Raw genomic sequence first — 18939 nt, 5'->3', positions numbered from 1 at the left:
TAATACAAAATTTAAAAAGTACATCAATAAAATATTTAAACTAAAAATATTTGATTAAATAAATACAATAAAATGGCTATTTTATTTATTATATTTTATTTATTATAACTTTTTAAAATTAATCTTTTTCTTATTAACGTTTAAATTGTTATTTTATTTTTTATTAATAAAATATTTAAATTAATAAATATTTAATTAAAATAAAAAACAATTAATAATTATTACACATTTTAAAATTATATTAATACAATATTTAAATGAATAACAATTTTCTTTAAAAATCTAATAAAAATAACTACAATAAAAATATATTTATTTATTATACATGATAAAATAAAAATATTAAAATTAATAAAAATTGTATTAACATTTATAAAAAATAAAATAAGTAAAATAAATAATAATTATAAATAAAAATGAATACAAAATGTAAAAATTATATTATTATAATATTTCAATTCATAAACATTTAATTGAAAAAAGTAAAAAATATTTTTTTATATATTCATTATTTTAAAATGTATATTAATAGAATATTTCATATTTACAATATCCCATCATACAAATTGTATTTCAGAGATTAAGATCTAAGCACTCGCCATGTCTAAAACTGAAGTCGTGCTTCATGGCTCTCCATCAACTGCGCACAAGCAACTTCTAAAGGCGCTATACAAAATACATGCATTATTATTATGATTATTAATAATATTTAACTGGAAAAAAAATCTAAAACAAAATAAAAATAATACAATAAAATTACTTTACTTTATTTACTATACAAGATCAATTATTTTAAAAGTGATATTAAAATATTTAAAATAATAAGGAATTAAAGTACATTTAAATAAACAAATAACCAACCAACCAACCAACAACTAACTAACTAACTGACAGACTGACTGAATGACTGACCGACCGACTGACAGAAACCGACTGACCGCCCAACGACCGACCGACCGACCGACCGACCGACAGAAACCGACCGACCGCCCAACGACCGCCCAACGACCACCCGACCGACCGACCAACGACTGGCCAACGACCGCCCGACCGCCCGACCGCCCAACGACCGACTGACTGACCGACCGACCAATGACCGACCAACGACCACCGACTGACCGACCGACCAACGACCAACCGACCAACGACCACTGACGGACCGACGGACCGACTGACCAACCAACGAGCGGCCAACGAGCGGCCGACTGACCGACTGACCGACCGGCCGACTGACCGACCGACCAACTGACTGACCAACCGACCGACCGACCGACCGACCAACTGACTGACCAACCGACCAACTGACTGACCAACCGACCAATGACCGACCAACGACCACCAACTGACCGACCGACCAACGACCGACTGACTGACTGACCAACGACCACTGACGGACCGACCGACCAACGACCGACCGACTGACCAACCAACGAGCGGCCAACGGCCGACTGACCGACCGGCCGACTGACCGACCGACCAACCGACTGACCAACCGACCGACCGCCCGACCAACGACCGCCCGACCAACGACCGACCAACGACCGACTGACCGACCGACCGACCGACCAACCGACCGACCGACCAACCGACCAACGACCACTGACGGACCGACCGACCGACTGACCAACCAACGAGCGGCCAACGAGCGGCCGACTGACCGACTGACCGACCGGCCGACTGACCGACCGACCAACTGACTGACCAACCGACCGACCGACCGACCAACTGACTGACCAACCGACCAACTGACTGACCAACCGACCAATGACCGACCAACGACCACCAACTGACCGACCGACCAACGACCGACTGACTGACTGACCAACGACCACTGACGGACCGACCGACCAACGACCGACCGACTGACCAACCAACGAGCTGACTGACCGACCGGCCGACTGACCGACCGACCAACCGACTGACCAACCGACCGACTGACCGACCGGCCGACTGACCGACCGACCAACTGACTGACCAACCGACCGACCGACCGACCGCCCGACCAACGACCGCCCGACCAACGACCGACCAACGACCGACTGACCGACCGACCGACCGACCGACCGACCGACCAACGACCGACCAACGACCGACCGACCGACCAACGACCGACCGACCGACCAACGACCGACCGACCGACCGACCGACCAACGACCGACCGACCGACCGACCAACAACCGCCCGACCAACCAACGACCGACCGAATAAATAAATAAATAAATAAATAAAATGAATTCCCCAGAATTCCCAAGATGGAATTCGGGAGCTTTTTTTCACTCCCGAAAAAAAGCATTTGTCAAATGCATAAATGTAAAACGAATGATCAATTAATGAATTAAAACTCAAAACACGTCACAAACACTAAATCAAACTATAAAGTGGATTACAAATCAGTTTGTGAGTACAATACATCACATTACTGATTATGATTGATAAGCATTATTAATTGAACAACAGCTGATTAATAAAAAATAATCCACACCCCAAATTAAAATGCAAAGTCAGTTCCTTTAAATCCCAGCCGAGTCTCTGTCTGCTCCGTCTGCTTTGCATTTTCAAATCAAATCCTCGACAGAGGAAACATTTGTAGCTAAATATGCATGAAATGTAACAGTAATATTGGCAGTATTACAGTGAGTGGCTCTTGAAATCAATTAGGCACGAGGAGGAGAGCGAGTTTTCCTGGACGCCCGGCAGTGACATTTTGATTCTGCAACATCATCCAGCAATCTGTCGAGCCAGAGAAGAAGCCATTAAAGCTCGTCAACACAGCTCTGACCAATATGGACGGAGCACGGGAATTAATCGCTCCAGCCGTGCTCTCTCCCAGGTCCTTGTTATTGTGTGCATTAAACTCTGCCACACAGAATTATTAGATCTAATTGAGCCCAACACACCGACCTCTGAATGTAGGATGTAGTCTCAAACTTTCCAAACTGTCTTCCGAAAAGTTTCTGATCCCTTCTGATGACTAAACAACCTTTCTTCGACTGAAACTCGCGGCCTTCATTCATCACAGGACGCATCTGCTGGAACTGAAGAGGCCGTCTACTCGCAGCGCAGATGTGATGAAATTCAGCTGCCAGAGAAAGCCAACGCCAGCCAAGCGGATTTACAGCGCTTACTGTCGCCTCGCGTGAGCGTCGCTGTCACATGTAAAGCACAGACTACACGCCGCTAATTGGAGAGCTTCTCCAGAGGGATCTGAAAAACACATAGTGAGGTCTGTCGAGGATTTCCTTGTCAAGCCCAGCAAAGAGAAAGTCACAACAGCACACGCTGTGAATGCGGAAAAATGTCTTCTCTGCGGCCCGTAAGAGCGCATGAGGGTCAAACATGCAGCGTACAAAACCCTTCCTGAACCTAAAATACATGAGCGGACTGACACGTGCGGGTGTGCGATCTAATGCAGGAGTCTTCAAACTGAGTTCTCCAGAAGGTTCTAAGGGGAACATTTCACAAAATAAAAAGTCTAAGCAAAAATGCAGCCTAATGAACATTCTGTTTAATTTCTAAATGTTTCTCTCCTTTCTTGCCATATACATACACTCTAAAAAATGCTGGGTTAAAAACAATGTTGGGTCAAATATGTACTAACCCAGCGATTGGGTTGTCTTAAGCAAATATTCAACCCAACTGCAGGGTTAAAAACAACCCAATTGCTGGGTTAGTCCATATTTGACCCAACATTGGGTTAAAACAACCCAACATTTTTTAGAGTGTACACTCTAAAAAATGCTGGGTTAAAAACAACCCAAGTTGGGTTGAAAATGGACAAACCCAGAAATTGGGTTGTTTTAACCCAGTGAATGGAACCATTCACTCTAAAAAATTCTGAATAAAAAACAACCCAATGTTGGGTCAAATATGGACTAACCCAGCAGTTGGGTTGTTTTAACCCAGCGATTGGGTTGTCTAAAGCAAATATTTAACCCAACCGCAGGATTAAAACAACCCAAGCGATGGGTTAAAACAACCCAATTGCTGGGTTAGTCCATTTGACCCAACATTGGGTTAAACAACCCAGCATTTTTTAGAGTGTTCAAACAACCCGATTTCTGGGTTTGTCCATTTCCAACCCAACTTGGGTTGTTTTTAACCCAGCATTTTTTAGAGTGTCTTTCCAGAATTGATATGTTTGCTTTGTATCTTTGTAGAGTTTTTCTTCACTATGGTTTCCTTTATTTTGCTCGCTGGGGTTGTAGTCAGTATTCTTAACACGGTACGTAAGCTGCTTACATACATTAATTGTGAAAGTTTCTCAAACAAATACTTTTCTTTATGTTTATACGTTCAACATTAAGTATTAAATAATAATAATCAATTTCATTTAACTTTTCATTCCGAAGAATCTCAAAGTGCAAAAAGAATATCTAATTTAAGTTTGGAAACAATATATTGTTTTTATAATGTCAGACATACTATTTATCTAACAGTTTAAATGTTTTTTTTCATACATAAAAAAAGATGGATTTTAGGAAAGGTGTCCCTTATAAAAAGTTTCATCATATTTGGGGTCCTTGGCATCATAAAGTTTGAAAAGCCCTGATCTAATGAACTGAATCAGCATCTCCAAACATCTGGACAAACATTAAAAACACATTTATATTTGGGTGATTCATGTTTAAGTTATGCGGCGTATATAAACCCGGGCGCTCTATGCAGCTCAATCCCATGTGTTTTGGGTAGTTTTTGTGTAACACAGATCCTGGGTCAGACGTAACAACCCAGTGTTTGGGTAGTTTTTGTGTAACACAGATCCTGGGTCAGACGTAACAACCCAGTGTTTGGGTAGTTTTTGTGTTACTCAGATCCTGGGTCAGACGTAACAACCCAGTGTTTGGGTAGTTTTTGTGTTACTCAGATCCTGGGTCAGACGTAACAACCCAGTGTTTGGGTAGTTTTTGTGTTACACAGATCCCGGGTCAGACGTAACAACCCAGTGTTTGGGTAGTTTTTGTGTTACTCGGATCCTGGGTCAGACGTGACAACCCAGTGTTTGGGTAGTTTTTGTGTTACTCGGATCCTGGGTCAGACGTGACAACCCAGTGTTTGGGTAGTTTTTGTGTTACTCAGATCCTGGGTCAGACGTAACAACCCAGTGTTTGGGTAGTTTTTGTGTTACTCGGATCCTGGGTCAGACGTAACAACCCAGTGTTTGGGTAGTTTTTGTGTTACTCAGATCCTGGGTCAGTCGTAACAACCCAGTGTTTGGGTAGTTTTTGTGTTACTCAGATCCTGGGTCAGACGTAACAACCGAGTGTTTGGGTAGTTTTTGTGTTACTCGGATCCTGGGTCAGACGTAACAACCCAGTGTTTGGGTAGTTTTTGTGTTACTCGGATCCTGGGTCAGACGTGACAACCCAGTGTTTGGGTAGTTTTTGTGTTACTCAGATCCTGGGTCAGACGTAACAACCCAGTGTTTGGGTAGTTTTTGTGTTACTCAGATCCTGGGTCAGACGTAACAACCCAGTGTTTGGGTAGTTTTTGTGTTACTCAGATCCTGGGTCAGACGTAACAACCCAGTGTTTGGGTAGTTTTTGTGTTACTCAGATCCTGGGTCAGACGTAACAACCCAGTGTTTGGGTAGTTTTTGTGTTACTCAGATCCTGGGTCAGACGTAACAACCCAGTGTTTGGGTAGTTTTTGTGTTACTCAGATCCTGGGTCAGACGTAACAACCCAGTGTTTGGGTAGTTTTTGTGTTACTCAGATCCTGGGTCAGACGTAACAACCCAGTGTTTGGGTAGTTTTTGTGTTACTCAGATCCTGGGTCAGACGTAACAACCCAGTGTTTGGGTAGTTTTTGTGTTACTCAGATCCTGGGTCAGACGTAACAACCCAGTGTTTGGGTAGTTTTTGTGTTACACAGATCCCGGGTCAGACGTAACAACCCAGTGTTTGGGTAGTTTTTGTGTAACACAGATCCCGGGTCAAACGTGACAACCCAGTGTTTGGGTAGTTTTTGTGTAACACAGATCCTGGGTCAGACGTGACAACCCAGTGTTTGGGTAGTTTTTGTGTAACTCAGATCCTGGGTCAGACGTAACAACCCAGTGTTTGGGTAGTTTTTGTGTTACTCAGATCCTGGGTCAGACGTAACAACCCAGTGTTTGGGTAGTTTTTGTGTTACACAGATCCCGGGTCAGACGTAACAACCCAGTGTTTGGGTAGTTTTTGTGTTACTCGGATCCTGGGTCAGACGTGACAACCCAGTGTTTGGGTAGTTTTTGTGTTACTCGGATCCTGGGTCAGACGTGACAACCCAGTGTTTGGGTAGTTTTTGTGTTACTCGGATCCTGGGTCAGACGTAACAACCCAGTGTTTGGGTAGTTTTTGTGTTACTCAGATCCTGGGTCAGTCGTAACAACCCAGTGTTTGGGTAGTTTTTGTGTTACTCAGATCCTGGGTCAGACGTAACAACCCAGTGTTTGGGTAGTTTTTGTGTTACTCAGATCCTGGGTCAGACGTAACAACCCAGTGTTTGGGTAGTTTTTGTGTTACACAGATCCCGGGTCAGACGTAACAACCCAGTGTTTGGGTAGTTTTTGTGTTACTCAGATCCTGGGTCAGACGTGACAACCCAGTGTTTGGGTAGTTTTTGTGTAACTCAGATCCTGGGTCAGACGTAACAACCCAGTGTTTGGGTAGTTTTTGTGTTACTCAGATCCTGGGTCAGACGTAACAACCCAGTGTTTGGGTAGTTTTTGTGTTACACAGATCCCGGGTCAGACGTAACAACCCAGTGTTTGGGTAGTTTTTGTGTTACTCGGATCCTGGGTCAGACGTAACAACCCAGTGTTTGGGTAGTTTTTGTGTTACTCGGATCCTGGGTCAGACGTGACAACCCAGTGTTTGGGTAGTTTTTGTGTTACTCGGATCCTGGGTCAGACGTGACAACCCAGTGTTTGGGTAGTTTTTGTGTTACTCGGATCCTGGGTCAGACGTAACAACCCAGTGTTTGGACAGTTTTTGTGTTACTCAGATCCTGGGTCAGTCGTAACAACCCAGTGTTTGGGTAGTTTTTGTGTTACTCAGATCCTGGGTCAGACGTAACAACCCAGTGTTTGGGAAGTTTTTGTGTTACTCAGATCCTGGGTCAGACGTAACAACCCAGTGTTTGGGTAGTTTTTGTGTTACACAGATCCCGGGTCAGACGTAACAACCCAGTGTTTGGGTAGTTTTTGTGTTACTCAGATCCTGGGTCAGACGTAACAACCCAGTGTTTGGGTAGTTTTTGTGTTACACAGATCCCGGGTCAGACGTAACAACCCAGTGTTTGGGTAGTTTTTGTGTTACTCGGATCCTGGGTCAGACGTGACAACCCAGTGTTTGGGTAGTTTTTGTGTTACTCGGATCCTGGGTCAGACGTGACAACCCAGTGTTTGGGTAGTTTTTGTGTTACTCAGATCCTGGGTCAGACGTAACAACCCAGTGTTTGGGTAGTTTTTGTGTTACTCGGATCCTGGGTCAGACGTAACAACCCAGTGTTTGGGTAGTTTTTGTGTTACTCAGATCCTGGGTCAGTCGTAACAACCCAGTGTTTGGGTAGTTTTTGTGTTACTCGGATCCTGGGTCAGACGTAACAACCGAGTGTTTGGGTAGTTTTTGTGTTACTCGGATCCTGGGTCAGACGTAACAACCCAGTGTTTGGGTAGTTTTTGTGTTACTCGGATCCTGGGTCAGACGTGACAACCCAGTGTTTGGGTAGTTTTTGTGTTACTCGGATCCTGGGTCAGACGTAACAACCCAGTGTTTGGGTAGTTTTTGTGTTACTCGGATCCTGGGTCAGACGTAACAACCCAGTGTTTGGGTAGTTTTTGTGTTACTCGGATCCTGGGTCAGACGTAACAACCCAGTGTTTGGGTAGTTTTTGTGTTACTCAGATCCTGGGTCAGACGTAACAAACCAGTGTTTGGGTAGTTTTTGTGTTACTCAGATCCTGGGTCAGACGTGACAACCCAGTGTTTGGGTAGTTTTTGTGTTACTCAGATCCTGGGTCAGACGTGACAACCCAGTGTTTGGGTAGTGTTTGTGTTACTCAGATCCTGGGTCAGACGTAACAACCCAGTGTTTGGGTAGTTTTTGTGTTACTCAGATCCTGGGTCAGACGTAACAACCCAGTGTTTGGGTAGTTTTTGTGTTACTCGGATCCTGGGTCAGACGTAACAACCCAGTGTTTGGGTAGTTTTTGTGTTACACAGATCCCGGGTCAGTCGTAACAACCCAGTGTTTGGGTAGTTTTTGTGTTACTCGGATCCTGGGTCAGACGTAACAACCGAGTGTTTGGGTAGTTTTTGTGTTACTCGGATCCTGGGTCAGACGTAACAACCCAGTGTTTGGGTAGTTTTTGTGTTACTCGGATCCTGGGTCAGACGTGACAACCCAGTGTTTGGGTAGTTTTTGTGTTACTCGGATCCTGGGTCAGACGTAACAACCCAGTGTTTGGGTAGTTTTTGTGTTACTCGGATCCTGGGTCAGACGTAACAACCCAGTGTTTGGGTAGTTTTTGTGTTACTCGGATCCTGGGTCAGACGTAACAACCCAGTGTTTGGGTAGTTTTTGTGTTACTCAGATCCTGGGTCAGACGTGACAACCCAGTGTTTGGGTAGTGTTTGTGTTACTCAGATCCTGGGTCAGACGTAACAACCCAGTGTTTGGGTAGTTTTTGTGTTACTCAGATCCTGGGTCAGACGTAACAACCCAGTGTTTGGGTAGTTTTTGTGTTACTCGGATCCTGGGTCAGACGTAACAACCCAGTGTTTGGATAGTTTTTGTGTTACTCAGATCCTGGGTCAGACGTAACAACCCAGTGTTTGGGTAGTTTTTGTGTTACTCGGATCCTAGGTCGGACGTAACAACCCAGTGTTTGGGACACTCAATTGGGACTGTCCCAATCACCTTTATTCACCCATTTCTGGTTAAAACAATTGAATTTCAGTGCAAGATCACAGGAGAATGGACTGCTCTGCATCAGAATATCTGTTCTTCACACTAAACCTTTTTTTAAAAAAAAAGCCTCTTCTGTTTGGAAACAGAAGTTAAGCCTTCCCAACCGATGCATGTCTATGACATCTGGACACACAAAGGCCCATTGATTTTTATGGCATGCTGGTTTTGTTTACACTGCATCATGAAAATGCAAAAAATCTATAACTGCATGAACACAAACATTGCTGTGTTTTAGACCAACATTAAACACCACGCAAGTCAATTTAGGGCACTACTGTATAATGCTCAGTAGCATAAACTGCCTTCTATCTTCAGTTTGTGTGTTTGCAATGGATTGGCCAGCTGTGTCAGTTTTTATACACTTGTGTAAAGAATGTTTCCAAGACAATGAGACAACTTTAGCTGTCTGGAGAACAAACCTCTAATTAACCACTAATTGAAATTCCCTGTCACCCATAATGGAATCCCAAAGGACAGCGACACATATAAGCAGATATTTGTTCACTCTTGATGTGAAAAAGCGCTTGCCCGTCTCAAACGTCCCAGAAAAGCGTTTTTTAAGTGGCTTTGAAGGCTGATGTGCACCAAAGCTCGTGGAGCGTTAATGCTGCTCTTTAAAACACTCATCCATCTCTCAGTGCCGTCAATCACGTCCTCCTAAATGAGAACTAAACAATCAAGGCCTAATGGATCAAGGACAATCACATGAGCGGTGTGATGCGCATCTGCAACTATCGCTCATCAACTACTGAAAGTCACTCCATCCTACTGTCATTAGTCATGTTTGATTTAGAAAAGCAACTCGTCTCAGAGATCTTAACAATGATTTGTTGGGAGCAAATCTCACTATTAACTAGTTGCTTATTATCATGCATATTACTAGGATATTGTCTGTTTATGAGCACTTATAAAGTACAAAAATAATGTCTTATTCTGCATGATCATATTCTACATCTTTTAAAGGTGCACTATGCAACTTTCCGTCCACTGGAGGGCGCCTATTCTAAACAAATGCGTAGTTTGATGACGCCAAGTGTGAGCGCAGTATCTTGGGACATGTGGTCTTCACCTCACAGCCGGTGGAAAACAGGACTCGGGCAGAAATCACGTTCATGGATGCGGTTATTAACGTTACTATAGTGTAAAGCAGAGCAGGGCTGAGTGTTGTGGAGCTGAGCACGGCCGCTGGAGCGATTATTACAAACACACGGCTCGCGAGTACCGGGACTTTTATTATGACGGGACGGGACACAGTCGCCGGGCGCACACACTTCTGCTTTTTCCGGTCATGATTATAAGGTAAAGCAGCTCTGTTTATTATATTAGATATATTTAAGTGTGTTTAAAATGATGTTATGACGTTCCTCTGTGTGTTCGCTCGGCGCTGCTGTGACATGTTCACACTGCTAAGAGTAAAGCGCTTCTGCAGAATAAAACCGAGGGTAGCGCAGATATGACGCGATTGACAGGCGACTCCCTCAAACACTATGCTGAAACATCCCGGTCCTTAGTTAAAATGGCAATTTTCTCACAATTTACAAATAGTTGGAAACATTTGGGATATTTTAGGTAGGCCTGTCACGGTAACATATTTTGAGGGACGATAAATTGGCCAAAAAATTATTGCGATAAACGATAATATTGTCGTTCTGAGACCATTTTCATCTAAAATAATGATAATGGCATAAAAATGCAGGTACACCTTTTCAAAGATCAATAAACTTTAATTTCTAAAGACTATTTAACACTAAAAATGGAAAACATTTTAAATAACCACAATAAATTAACAAAACAACCAAAAACAATAAAAGCATGGACTCTCAGTCCGTTTAAAAAATGCATTTAAATAAGTACCAAAAACAATAAAAGCATGGATGAAAACTGCAACGGATAATTGTGTTTTAGGTGATTGTGATTGTGCACAAACTGAACTTGACCATCTCTGAGGAAAGTGATATTTTGATACAGCAAGAGAGAAGACATTGATGACATGCTTTTCATTTATTTGGCAAAAAAAGGAGAATGTGTCTTGCTATCTCTACAGGAACTTATGTGCCTTTTTAGCACACAAAGATTGAACTGAAGAATTAACTTGCGTTTATCAAACTCCCATGTAGCTTTAAGCTTCGTTTATACACGTCGCGTCCGCTCGAGCGCGAGGGTGCGCGAAGCAAAAATAACGTTGACGCGGAGTGCGCGAGACCCCATTTCGCTTGGCGTTGTGCACGTCAAATTTCGTGACTTTGCGTGTGGCTCCGCAACCGAAGAGCCATGAGTTCCAGATGAATCTGCTGGCCGAGAATGACGTCTCATAGCACCGCACCCGGTCTGCGAGTCGAGTATAAACACCTCCCCAAACTGACGAGGCGCGCGCAGTCAATGAGAGAGACGAGGAAAACAAAAAAGCATGCAAATGGCAATTATCGCGGCCGGAAAAATTATCTAGCTCATTTTTTTTTATCGTGCGATTAATTGATTTATCAACTATTGCGACAGGCCTAATTGTAGGTACTCAACTGAACAAAATATATAACACTGGCCTAGTGGTTTTTGGATATTTTACTGCAAAAATACTACATTGTGCACCTTTAAGCTACTCAACACCTAAACTTAACAACTACCTCACTATTAAAATGCAGTGATTAGGATATTATTGAGGCAAAAGTTAGCCTAGAAAACTAGACGCACTCTAGCGGCAGCAAATCTAATCTGCCCGTCTAGCAACTCTCAATACACTTCTGAGCTGTAATCGCCAAACTCTGGTCAGGCCAATCACATCGTGTATAGAGTCGGTGGGCGGGGCCATAATGACGACGGCCGAGTTGCGCTTGCGTGCTTCTAGTAAGCACAGAAACTGGCGAACGGCGGTCTTTCGAATCAGCTTTGACCGCGACTCTGGAAGACTTGGAGTTAAGCTTTTCTCTGAGAAAAGAACAAAGAACGGCACTGAAGACATTCTTAAAAAGGGAAGATGTGTTTAGAGTTAAGCCGACCGGATACGGTGAATGTTTAATCTGTCAACGAGCTCCGCTTCACCTTCGTTGCTCTGGTTGGTGTAGCGCTATCCTATCGCGTGCAGAGGGAGTTTGAAAGACAACCGTTTATCCGCCCCTCAGATTGAGCTGCCAATGGTGAGTTTCCAGACCAAACATCTTGATGTGGGTCTGGCTTGTCAGGCTAGGTAAAAGTCGTTGTTAATAGTGAATATGTGTTTGTCAAACTAAAGCGTGACCATATTCTATGGCAGTCAAAATAATGAATACATTAATTTTGCGATAATTTATTTATTTCAGTTTAGCGCGTTAAAAATATTTAAGGCAGTTTTATTTTATTGCAAAAGCTTTATATTTCAGATAAATTGTGTTCTTTTGAACTGTGGAAAAAAAATGATTCAAACACCAGATATAATGTTTCACTAGTGTGTGCAGGAAACTATAGTTCATTGTATTACCATTTTCGAAACTATAGCGAATAAAGGGATAATGTGAGGCAATGTTGAAGGTGTCTGAATACATTTTGGTTTGACTGTATATGTAATGCAATGCCAAACCAGCTGTTTTTCATCCTGGCCACAACTGTTTTGACAGCGTAAATTACAAGAAAGTAGGAAAATCTCCTTTACTCTGCTCTGAAAAAGCACTCCAGTCTTCATTCATATCATATAGTGGATATTTTCATAGGATTCAGTGGTTAAGATCTTGCCTTAGGAGCAACTGTCCCTTCATTTAAACACGAGCGCAACTTACTGAACCCAAAGAAGTCATGATCCTGAACTCCGCTGCCTTCCCCTCATGACTGCGCCATATAAAATGATTATAAAATCTTTCACGCTGCCTCATAAAACTGTCACGCTGCCGTCCAACAGTACGTACTGCGCACAACAGGAAGAGCTGGAGGGTTTGAGCTGCTCGCGGAGCGTTCTGGATGGACAGTGGCACAGACTGAAGGTCCTCTGCAAAGACACGCGGAGGAATCTGGGAGCTCTGCATGTTGCCCTTTCTGTATCTCAGCACTGTAGTGATTGAAATCGTTTCTGACAGCTTCGTTCCTTTGTATTATTTATAAATGTCTGGTTTAGGGTACATAATAATACAGCTCAGGCTCAGGGCTGCTTTCTGACCCTCTTCTTTTCGAGGAATGGGGGAAAATGCACCAAGTGTTTTGCTTCAGAATTCTTGAATAGACATGCTTTGACGGATTTAATGGAAATTGTTTCAAATGACCTTAACGAGTCAAATCACAGCACTAGATTCATGTCCTCTACTGAGTATTCGCTACAAAAATTTATACATTTCTGATTTCGTCATAACTTACAAAAGGATGGAATTATGTTTCATGAATGAGACTAATTCTGTGCAATTTGCTGAAATATAGCCAACATGAAACGTATTCGCAGTTCTTAATGAAACGGTCAATCAATCAAAAAAAGAAAGAAATGTGAAAACGTCCAAGAGTCTGAACCAATCCTTCACGTTCTGAAGGAGCTGACACGATCACTCCACAGGAAGCACTAGGGTTGATTTAGCTCGCTTTATATTGGGAAGAAATGTCATAAATTACACATTTAAACATAAAGACCCACAGAAGACACAATATATTCCCAGTGCAGATGATCTCTTGTAGCTCAAACAGTAGGTCATAGGTTGGATTCTCAGGAAATGCATTAGCTCAAAGTGTGCAATGCAATGGATAAAAGCATCTGCCAAATGCATACCCGTGAATGTTCAGTGATTAAAGTCATGACATTACGCCACATATAGATATTCAACACAGAAATCTGTGGCTTGTGTGTGCAAGAGACAGGCTGTCATTCCCACATGCTAAATTACTAAGAACGCAGATTTCCTGTTAGCACTTGTTTACTATTTATAGCAGTTTTATTAGAAGAATCAGCCCTCGCAATATGACTACAGAGGAAGGCTGCACAATACTGAATAGTGAAATAAATGCAATGAGATTTTCACATGATGAAGGCTGTGATTTAATTATATGAAATATATGCGCTGCAGGTTTCAGAGTGAAGAAAAGCACGGAGTTCATTTACACACAGTTCAATCTGAAACTTTGGTAGAGGCAGATAATTCTTTATATCTGAAAGACGGTAACCAATATATCGGCCGATAAATCTAAATCCAAATGTGTATATAATTTTTGAGAACCTGTTTACAAAAACAAAAGCCTCACCATTTAAATACATGTCCCAATCACACAATTATGATGTTTTCTCATTATAATTGTATAGTCTATATGACAGACTTGTGCAGTACATGCTGCATTGACTGTATTTAAATTTTTTGAAGTGACTTCAATCATATTCAAACTTGGCGTCATCAAACTACGCTTTGTTTTGAATAGGTGACCACTAGCGGACGGAAAAGTTACATTGTGCACCATTAACATTTTTGGGTTAGTTACCTTAAGTTTTGTTTGTTATCTTGGTTTAGCTCACCCGCGTTGCGAGTGGCAGAATCTGTTGATTATTTTAAAAAGCAGCTGAAGACACTTTTATTTAGACAAGCTTTTAGGTAATTTTGGTCTTGATGATTTTTTTGTTTTTTGTTGTTGTGGTTTTAAACTGTTAATTTAATGATATGTACTTTGTAAAGCACCTTGTGATTGTCTCTGTGATAGGTGCTATATAAATAAAGGTTACTTACTTACTGAAGTTATTATCCCTGTTTTTGTTTATTATTATTATTATTATCCTTTGACATTGTTATTTTTGTTACCCTTACTGGGATCTGTTATCCGTCTTTATCTTTTCAAATTAAAACATATCCTTTGAATTGGTTGTTGTGTTGGTTCTAGGACAGAAGGTTGGATTATCTTGGTTCTCTCTCCAAGGTTTTCTTTTTAATTTCTGTTTAATTTTGTTGTTGCTGACTGCCTAACCCTAGAGGGGTAGTTATGTAACGCCATCATGATGAACAGTGTGCATCTGAAGTGTCTCAGCTGAAGGAAATAATACATTATTTATCAGCTTTTATAAATCTGACAAATTTTCTTATCAGGCTGATAACATTAAACAGGAACATCTACTGGCCGACTGAAAACAAAAACTGAAATAAATAATAATAAAAAACAAAAACAAAAAAAAAAATCTAAAAAAATAACTACTAAATTACTAAAATGAAAATATAAAAATCATAACTGAAATTTAAAATATTAACAAAAACTATAATACTATCTCAGAGACACTAAAATATCACTGGCTCAATGGTTTAATAAATGACAGAAATTGTAATTGCAACTTTCAGTTGTATTATAAAATATAATTATATTTATAAAATATATTTTTTTTATTTTACAATATTATTACAATATATTTGCAATATATATATATATATATATTACAACATACATTTGCATTTTGTTTATGTTTTATTTATCAAGAATAAACTATTATTTTTATTTTATAGCCTTAATAAATTGCTCAAAAACAAACAAACAAGAATGTCATCAAAAAAAGATTGGTTTTTATTTTTTTAACTCTGTTCACTTTGTGGTATGTGAACATAAAATTTTAGGAATCATCAACATTTTTCAAGGTATCTCAAATTGTTCAGTCATAAAAGGACGTTATATGGCAGGTGAACCATTGATTTCTGCATCTGTCAGCAATGCAATGCATGCGAGATCAGGAGCACGTCTGTGTCTGACATTCAAACATTCAAATAAAACTACTTTCAACTACTTTTAATTTCTATGCAAATGCAATCCCCAACAAAAATCAGCCCAATCGTTCTAGAATTCACCTCACCGGCTGTAATTTTGGGGTGAATTTCTTTTGAAAGACTCGCTCTATATGAGCACTTGAAGCGAGCGACGCTCATAAAGAAATACATCACAGACCGCCTCATTCGTGTGCCTTTCATTGAAATAATCGCCCTTAGAATTAAGATCAAAACGGACACATGTAGTAAATTTCGCTGTCAGAACTTGGCGGCATGTCATGACGGGCCTTTTTGTGGCCTTTACTCCCTCAATTAGCCTCAAATAAAACGGTAGCGCAGTGTTAGATGAGGATTTTGATGTCTGGCATGGAATATGATATGCAGTTTATCCAGAGAGCCACTAATCTGCTCCACTAAGCCAAAGTTTGAGCGAATCAACGCTGATTAAACACTGCAGAGAGACCAACACGCCGCTGGCAGAGCACTAAACCACCATAATGCTCATGAGCCATAAATAAACATCCCGTAGTAATGCACACTTGCGTGCTGGAGATTCGTTTCGAGGGTCATTCGGATATCGCCGTAAAGTGACGCTCTGCGTTTGACCCCGGGTGGTATTTAAGACGACTTAAATTTGAGCAACGCAAGTCTCCGGAGCAGCTGAGACTTAAATCCCCTTCATCCCATGAACTTATGTTAGCATATACTTCATAATAGCTGCCCTGCAGGAGCTCGCGGCAAACCAGAGATGCGCTAGACCTTTGTATAGTCGAGGTAATTTAACGGCTCAATGAGGAGGGGTCTCACAGAAAAGAGTCTTCAGAGGAATTTAATTAAAGCAGTAATAACATTTGAAACGCACAAATCAGACACAGACGTGCTCCTGATCTCGCATGCATTGCATTGCATTGCTGACAGATGCAGAAATCAATGGTTCACCTGTCATATACCGCCTGCTTTCTGGGTTTAATCTCTTGAAGAGGCATTTTAAAGCCATAATACTGATCGACAGGATATATATTTTAAATTAAAAGACGCATTCTTGTTACAGCAACGCAGAAAAGTGTTTGCATTGCTTTGTTCGTATTTTTGTAGTGCATTAATGAAAATCCTGTCTAGACTATAAATATTGATATTTGATATTGTGCCTGAACAGGATGATTTGTATTACCGTTTTACAGTAATAAGAATAAAGCAATAAAACACTTTAAAAGAGCATTTTATTCATTACTCGCAGTCCAAAGTCCAACCTTTAAACGATGGCTGAGATCATTATCAAGCCACGCAAATGGCTGCACATATACATACACACACACACACACACACACACACACACACACACACACACACACACACACACACACACACACACACACACACACACACACACACACACACACACACACACATATAAACCCCCTCAAATGTCATTAAAGGGGTCATGAGGAATCATGAAATGCCTTGATCTTTTGACATATAAGATGTCTTGCAGGATCTGTGAGGTCACACAGGCAAATATACACAGATCAGGCATAACATTATGACCTAGTATTGCATTGGTCCCCTTTTTGCTGCCAAAACAGCCCAGAACCGTTGAGGCATGGACTCCATGTGCATCAATGAGCCTTGGCCGCCCATGACCCTGAACAGGATGTGCTTTTTGCTGTGTCTGTTCTGGTGCGCGTCACAAAAATTAACCAAAACTTCCTTTATACTTGCCTCAGTCACAAATACAATTACATCTACAGAAAGCGTAATCCATATGAAACTGACAAGAGGTTCAGAGGTAATCTGCCTTAAACGGTGAAATATATAATGTGAATGAGCAATTCCCAATGAGGGCAAAAGTTATTGTGAAAATCTCATTCTACTTGATTAATTAAAATGTAAAACAACCAGAAGTGCGTACATTAAGCCTCATTCAAGCTCAAGCTATTGTGCTTAAACAGTCAAATACACACTAAATAATGTCAAAATGCCAGTCTTAGCGAGTATTTGTGTAAACATAGTCAGTTCTGTGTGATTTTTAGTGTTCTTAGGTGAATGTAAACACTTAAGAAAGAAAACGCATGTGTAACAGTGTAATGGATCCGTGCATCAGGTCTTAAAGTGACAACAGCCTAATATTCCTGCTGACAAATTATGAGATAATATTAAAAATATCTATATGGCAGTTTTCTCCATGGTATCAATGTCAAAATTGTGGCCAGATAAAATGTTAAATGACTAGTAACTTTGGAAAATAACTAGCCACAGTGACTAATGAGCAAAAAAGTTAATGTCAAGCCCTGTATATATCGGTTTTGTGAAGTTTTGGTAGTTGTGTAAGTCTGCTCAGCCCTTTGAGTGTCAGTACTCACCCGTACTCTTTGCACCTCCATGAACACGGCTCTCTGAAAGGCTTTCTCCCACAGCACTAGGTCTGAGCCCAGCTCAACGCTGTAGCAGAAGCTCTGGCCGTGACCCACAAGCACACTAAAGCAGAAGGGTTCACTGTCCCGCAGCTCACCGTCCTGCTGGAGGCCCATATAAAACTTGGTCTGTATCCAGCAGTCTTCGGCTATCCATAGCTAGACAGCAAAAAAGAGACACAGGAGACCTGTATTAAAGTTTCATGTGAAGCAGATAAATTGTTTGTTTTTTGCAAGAAAAATTAAAAAATATAAATATGTAAACTTCCATTCAAAGTTTGGAGTTGGTATGGAGTCTCTTAAACTCGCCAAGGCTACATTTATTTGATCAAACATACAGTAAAAACTGTTTTATTGTGAAATATTATTTCAATTTAAAATCCCTGTTTTCTATGTGAATATATAGTAAAGAGTAATGTATTCCTGTGATCAAAGCTGAATTTATCATCATTACTCCAGTCAGTGTCTGGATATATTGGATTGCACAGTTGTGCTGCTTAATATTTCTGTGGAAAATGTGCTGCTTTTTATTTTCAGGATTTTTTTGATGAATAGAAATTCTAAAGAACAGCATTTATTTGAAATAAAATCTTTTGCAACATTATAAATGCTTTTACTGTCACTTTGATCAATTTAAAGCATCCTTGATGAATATAAGTGTACGTTTCTTTAAAAAAAAAATCTGAACGAGTGTATTTTTGACACAAAATAAATTTGTATAAATATATATATTCCCAAATTCAGTATCTCAGAAAATTAGATTATTACTTTGGACAAATACAAAGAAAGGAGTTTTAAAAAACCTTGGCCAACTGAAAAGAATGAATATGATGAATATGAGCATGTACAGCACTCAATACTTAGTTGCGGCTCCTTTTGCCTGAATTACTGCAGCAGTGCGGC

At 40.8% G+C, this 18939-nt stretch overlaps 1 protein-coding gene across 1 annotated transcript in view; it reads right to left on the bottom strand.

Moving 5' to 3' along the window:
- sntg2 (syntrophin, gamma 2) overlaps positions 1-18939 on the bottom strand; it is a 115165-nt gene that overhangs the window by 6499 nt on the left and 89727 nt on the right. Inside the window, exon 14 of the mRNA XM_067454917.1 lies at positions 17986-18195. Coding sequence (XP_067311018.1) covers positions 17986-18195 — 210 coding nt within the window. The remainder of the gene's footprint in view (positions 1-17985; positions 18196-18939) is intronic.

The sequence above is a fragment of the Pseudorasbora parva genome, chromosome 10, assembly GCF_024679245.1.
Source record: "Pseudorasbora parva isolate DD20220531a chromosome 10, ASM2467924v1, whole genome shotgun sequence".
Lineage (NCBI taxonomy): Eukaryota > Metazoa > Chordata > Actinopteri > Cypriniformes > Gobionidae > Pseudorasbora > Pseudorasbora parva.
The sequence above is the reverse complement of the archived record's forward strand: the minus strand, read 5'-3'. Positions and strand labels throughout refer to the sequence as shown.